The 5,458-nt window shown below is 37.4% G+C and overlaps 3 protein-coding genes across 3 annotated transcripts; 1 reads left to right on the top strand and 2 right to left on the bottom strand.

Moving 5' to 3' along the window:
- Positions 1-902: 902 nt before the first annotated feature.
- On the bottom strand, positions 903-1,758 carry LOC108382292 (uncharacterized). The gene is made up of 2 exons (XM_017638676.1): positions 1,437-1,758; positions 903-1,381 (listed from the first exon to the last, which is right to left on the bottom strand). Exon 2 carries the CDS (start codon positions 1,359-1,361, stop codon positions 1,050-1,052), a length of 312 nt encoding a protein of 103 aa, XP_017494165.1. The 5' UTR covers positions 1,362-1,381; positions 1,437-1,758; the 3' UTR covers positions 903-1,049.
- A 184-nt stretch (positions 1,759-1,942) lies between these two features.
- Positions 1,943-4,205, top strand: LOC108382293 (ribosomal RNA processing protein 1 homolog). Its single transcript, XM_017638677.1, is given in 3 exon segments — positions 1,943-2,141; positions 2,143-2,295; positions 2,297-4,205. Coding segments are annotated over 3 exon segments (2,094 nt in total). The 5' UTR covers positions 1,943-2,079; the 3' UTR covers positions 4,176-4,205.
- A 33-nt stretch (positions 4,206-4,238) lies between these two features.
- Positions 4,239-5,453, bottom strand: Rnmt (RNA guanine-7 methyltransferase; the record flags this gene model as incomplete). Its single annotated transcript, XM_017638675.1, has 3 exons — positions 4,239-4,487; positions 4,694-4,840; positions 4,895-5,453. Coding segments are annotated over 3 exons (786 nt in total), but the record flags the coding sequence as incomplete, so codon positions are not given.
- Positions 5,454-5,458: the final 5 nt, after the last annotated feature.

Here is a 5,458-nt window from a genome sequence, read left to right as displayed (position 1 = left end):
ATTCAGCAAATTTTCATGAAAATTTTTAACTTTTTAATCAGATTTTTTAGAATTTTTTTGATTTCGATGAAAATTTGCTGAATTTTGGCGAGTTTTGCACAAAGTTTTTTGTTGTTGAATGAACCATATTTTTATACAAAATTTGCTGTGCCAATACTTTGATCCGGCAGTGTATGTAAAACTAGAATGCTGCTGGCCATCAAACGCGGCATAAAATCTTGGTGTATAATAGAGTACTATTATTAATTAACTTTTGAATACATTGGGTGTATTTTTAGTTGGACATCAATTATCAATTTGAGGATTGGCAAGGTTGCCCGATTCCATAATGGTGACTTTCAGTTCTAAAGGAATTCTGTCTGGCTCTCAAGTTTCTTCCCAGCAGAAAGCTTTCCGAAATTGAATGCATATTTGCAGGGAGTGAAACCTTTAGTTTGTGTATAAGGCCTTCGAGTGATCTGTGTAACTTTTGATGGGAAACGGGTTATATTCAAACATAAAAAATCTAGGTTTCCAAGAATTTGCATATGACATTGAAAATACCATTCCGATACTATGCATTAGTTGCGTTCCAGATGCTTCACGATTTGCAGGTTTTTACAGAAAGCCGTTCCAGGTGGCCACCTTCCACAAGGTTTATTAATGGAGAAAACAGCTGTTCCTGGAAATCGTGAATATCGTGAAGCATCGGGAAAGCAACTATTATTTACATCAAAAGTGAATAAACACAAAGCAGTAGTGTGCTACAACCAAGACCTTTGCTAGAACTATCCAAAGTGATCAGATGGGAAAACACCATGACAAGGGGATCACCGTGAGCGTAAACGGCGAGACTTTGGTAGCGCTGAAAAGTATGTACGTATGTAGGTTCACTCTTTCGATTGTCTTTAATTCACAAAATCGCATTATATACATATGTAGGACATTATTTTATTTATGTAGAATTAACAAGCACTTTTAAAGTCTTGTTCGAGAGTTAGTTAACGCTACTCGGGAAATGCATACATACATATGTATTTAAATATAAACTTATTTGAAAGCTAAGCTAATTAAATATTCTCTTTGCCGCTATCAGTATCCTCCTTTTCATCCTTATTACCTTTATTAGATGTACAATTCCCCAGAATTGCATCCACTTCGTCGCATTGCTTATTTAATTCTTCAATTGTGTCTTGAACTTGTGCTAGTGTGTTTAGGAAATCATTAAGGTGCACGGCGCTGGTACGAAGTATTTTTTCTTTATTACGCAAAATATCAAACTCATTATTTTTATGATAATAATCATAGTTGTTTATACAATAGCGTGTATGCCGTTGCAAGTCGGTGATCTTTTCCATTGCTTGTTCAATAAAAGAATTCATGGCGAATCGTTCTAAAAGTACTATAAAACATATCGTGAGGTAAATAGTAATCATATAATTGGTATATAAACTTACGTTTAAAAATGTCCACTTAATGCAAAATTTATCTTTATTTTGTTAAATAAATTTTCGAAATGACTTGCAACCGATGAAATTCGCGGGCACAAACTGTCAGAATTTTGCGTCCAGTCGCTTAGGTTCGTTTAATGAGTAAAATCAGCTGTGGCGAACGTCACTAAACTGTTCCCAATTTACCTTGGGGTACGTTCAGTGAATGGACACCAAATTACAAAAAACAAAACAAATTTCGCTTAAAAATTGTTTATTTAATGATTTTCAGTTCAGTAAACACTAAAATTTTAGGTACTTGCCAAGTAGTTTTAAAATGTTAAGTACTTGCCAAGTACTTTTAACGTTTAAATGCAAAATCTATAAAATATAACCAAGCTTATAAGGTGTCAATACACAAAAATCAGATTTTCGGGCATAAAGTAATCAGGTAGAATACAAAATTTAATTGAGTCAAACCCGCGAAACAAAACAGTGCTTAACCACCTATAATGCTGAAGGCTCATGGCATTTGTGCACAGCTGTCAAAACGAGTTTGTTTTGACATATGGCGGATCGCTCAAAAGTTTACAGAAAGCAGAGCACGTGGTGACTTTCTAACAAAAATTCGCAAAAATACTATACTTTCATAATTTAAATAGAAAATAAAATGGTAATAATGAAAGCTAAAAGAATAAAGAAACCATTCAAATCGCAAAAGTTTCGCGTAATGCGAGGCTCAACGAAAAAGATGCCGCAATGAGGAGCCGCACAGCGAGGTGGTTCCTAAAGAAATACGCATAATTGCGCAGGAGGTGGAAATTGTCCGTTCGCTTGCATGTAATGATCTCAATAAACGAAATCGTCAAATTCGAAAACTACGAAGTGGTTGCAGTACGCGCGAGCAGTTCTTTTCCGTTTACAGAAGAGAATTTTCTACGCATATGGAAGGGTCTTTACTATAACATGTGGATGTCAGATAAACCCCTGGTTCAAGAAGATTTAGCCGAGCAACTGGGAAAACTAATTGAGTGCTTCGATGGCGACGTTGCAACTAGTGTGAATTTTTTTGGTGCCTTCATGCGGACAATGTGCAACGAGTGGTTTGGCATCGATCAATGGCGCATAGACAAGTTCATGATGCTTGTCCGTCGAATGCTGCGTTACATGTTCCGTGTTCTTAAAAGTGATGGTTGGACCGAGGATTCCATCAAGCTATTCAATGAGCATATGCAGTTGACAATTTTAGGGGATGAGAGCCCAGCCGTTGCATTAACAATGCATTACTTAGACATTTTCTTCGAAGAACTAGCAAAAGTGTCGGATGGAGATATCAGCGCAGAACAAGTGGGATACTTTGTTCTCCCGTTCGTTACCTATTTAGGAAAGGGCCGCGACGCTAAATTAGTTTCACACTGTCGTTTACAAGTGCTGAGTCATTTGCTTTACCAAAGTGCTTTGGGACGCGAATACACTGAGAAATTCAATTCATGGAAACATATGGGTTTCCCAACTGCTTCCATAAACGATTTGGAAAAAGTCGAAGAAGATAGTGAAAATATAAAAGACGAAACTTCGGAAAATGATGACGATAATAATGAAAAGGAGAAGCACTTAGATCCGCGTGCTGGAAACGTTGACGTTATTATGCCAGAACTACCATTAGATGCTAAATATGTCATCGAAGAACTGGAAAGACTTATCTATAAAGATGATGAGATCAGCACTAAGATTAGAAAAAGTTTGCGAAAGCAATTGGGTATTTTCCAAACTTATCAGCGCGGCGAATTCCCACTTGGTGTAAAGAGGATGCCACGCTTCGAAGCAAAGACGGATAAACCTTTGATGAAGGACAAAATCGAGCAGTTGGAAAATGTAGAAAATGAACTTTTTGGTGTGGGGCGAAAATTAAAACAGCTTAACAAACGAAAACGGCGCAAATTGCTCAACAGCCTAAACTTCGAAGAAGTAGATGAATCCAATTTTGATCAAACAATTCTTAAGGCACTACCGAAGCAATACCTTAAGGAGCGAAAAAGGAAAGGAACTTGCTTATTGAATGGTTGGGTAGAAGAAGAAATCGGTTCCGAGGATTTGTTACCTAAGAAAAAACAAAAAAATAAGACCAATATCGAAAAGGTGGACACAGAGACCCAAAAGGCAACGGTTCAGGAGGGAAAACAACCAATCGAGCAACAAACAGAAGAACTGAAATCGAGTAGGCAAATCAGCAATGAAATTGAGGAAGCACAATCCGAGACCCTTAAAGTTAACAAGGAAAAAGCAGTAAAAACACGCAAATTGGATAATAAGGAAGGAAAAACAAAGGATAAACCGCAAAAAGACCCAGAAACACCGGAAAAGCAAACGAAGTCGGAGTGGGACACACCATTAGCTGAGGGTGAAATAGAATATTTCATACCATCAAGAAAGATTCAATTAAAAAATGCCAATGCCAATCTTGTGCCTAATCCGTTGGCGAAAAAAATGCAAAGCAAAACATCTACACCTGTTAGCTCAAAAAAAGGCGCCAGCATAATGAATTCATCAACAGGCAGCGTCAAACGTGTGAAAATTGCACTCAAGCGCAACACCTCCCAAAATCCAAGCGAGTACATAAAACAAATCAAGAGTTCGCCTCATTTACCATACGATGCAGACAAGAAGCCTGGAAAGGGTTTACTGAAACCCAATTCAATGCCCAGCCCCATCAATCCATTTTATAAAAAGAAAATTGGACTACGCTTAGCGAATGATACAATTTGAAATGTGTTGAGCTGGCGATTTGGGTAATTTTTTATATGTATTTAAATTCTGTAGAAGTTAAGTAATTTTAACTAATATGTAATTGAACTGTCTCAATTAAATAAACAGTTACAACTAATTTAACACGTGTAAAATAAATACGTTTTATCTTTATTTTGTTTATTTATAATGCATGCACTAAAATTCCTATGAAAACATTTATCGAATTCCCTTGTTTAATTGTACTGAGAACCTAGTCGAACTCAAACACAGGTTTACCCTCGTTGTCCCATGTATTCTTGCATTTACGGAAGGCGCATACTAGATACAGTGCTGGAAAAAAACATCACATTTTGACTCAACCAAGCGATTGTAGTAAAAAAGAGAGGGCTACTCTGTGATGCGATGCGATAGGCAATCGCCACAGCATATAACATATAGCGTATTTGCCTTTCACATCGCATTACAGAGTATTTTATAAAAACATCAGCAAATGTTAACGAAACTAAAATTTAAAAATTTTTTGACTTGTGACTTACTTGTAGCTTCCCATTCCGACTTGGAAAGCGTTCCCACGGGCTTTGATGGACTGCCGTTATTTTTTAAATGCCGAAACTCGGGATCTTTCCAACAGCGATTTGGATACACAGTTTCCAGGCCATTCATGCGTTGTAGTAGCTGTCGACCTACAAAATAGTCGTTTTTCTATATGTACTTTTTGGATTTGCATTTTTTCTTACCCTTTTCCAAAGACTCCTTGTAGTAGTCAGCAAAAGTCGTTTTACGTTCAAGTTTTAAGCCATGTTTACGACACAGTTTTACCAAAGTTGGAAAGTGTACCAAAAATTCTGGACAATCGACTACGCCTTCCAAATGAAATTGATATTTAGCACCAAAAAGTGGTGGTGGATCTGTGTCACATGTAAACTCGATTTTGTAAAGCTCATTGCCGATACTGCGAGCATTTGGTGACTGACGCAAACGGCGCATTATTTCATTTGCATCCGGTATGGTCGCTATAAAATAACCACCTGGCTGCAGACATTCGGCTGCATTGCGTACCATGCATTCTGCTTGAGTAAGTGACTCAAAAGAGTAGTGAAATGCAAATTGACATGAAACCAAATTCAATTTCAGCGACTTATCCTTGTAACGCTCGCGTAGACGCACCAATGTTGCATCACAAGCAAAGAATTCAGCTGAAAACTTGTTTGCGAATTTTGTTTTGTCTGCTCGCGATTGCATTTGCTCATATCGCGATTTGCATTGATCCACCGACACCTCGGCGATATCGGTACATATAA

The sequence above is a fragment of the Rhagoletis zephyria genome, unplaced genomic scaffold (assembly GCF_001687245.7).
Source record: "Rhagoletis zephyria isolate East Lansing unplaced genomic scaffold, Rhagoletis_zephyria_1.1 Rzeph_scaffold_26125, whole genome shotgun sequence".
Classification (NCBI taxonomy): domain Eukaryota; kingdom Metazoa; phylum Arthropoda; class Insecta; order Diptera; family Tephritidae; genus Rhagoletis; species Rhagoletis zephyria.
This window is presented reverse-complemented; position numbering and strand designations above follow the sequence as displayed.

Bases quoted from the DNA above. Each gene is read 5' to 3' on its own strand.
- LOC108382292 (XM_017638676.1), bottom strand. From the start codon at position 1,361: ATGAATTCTTTTATTGAACAAGCAATGGAAAAGATCACCGACTTGCAA.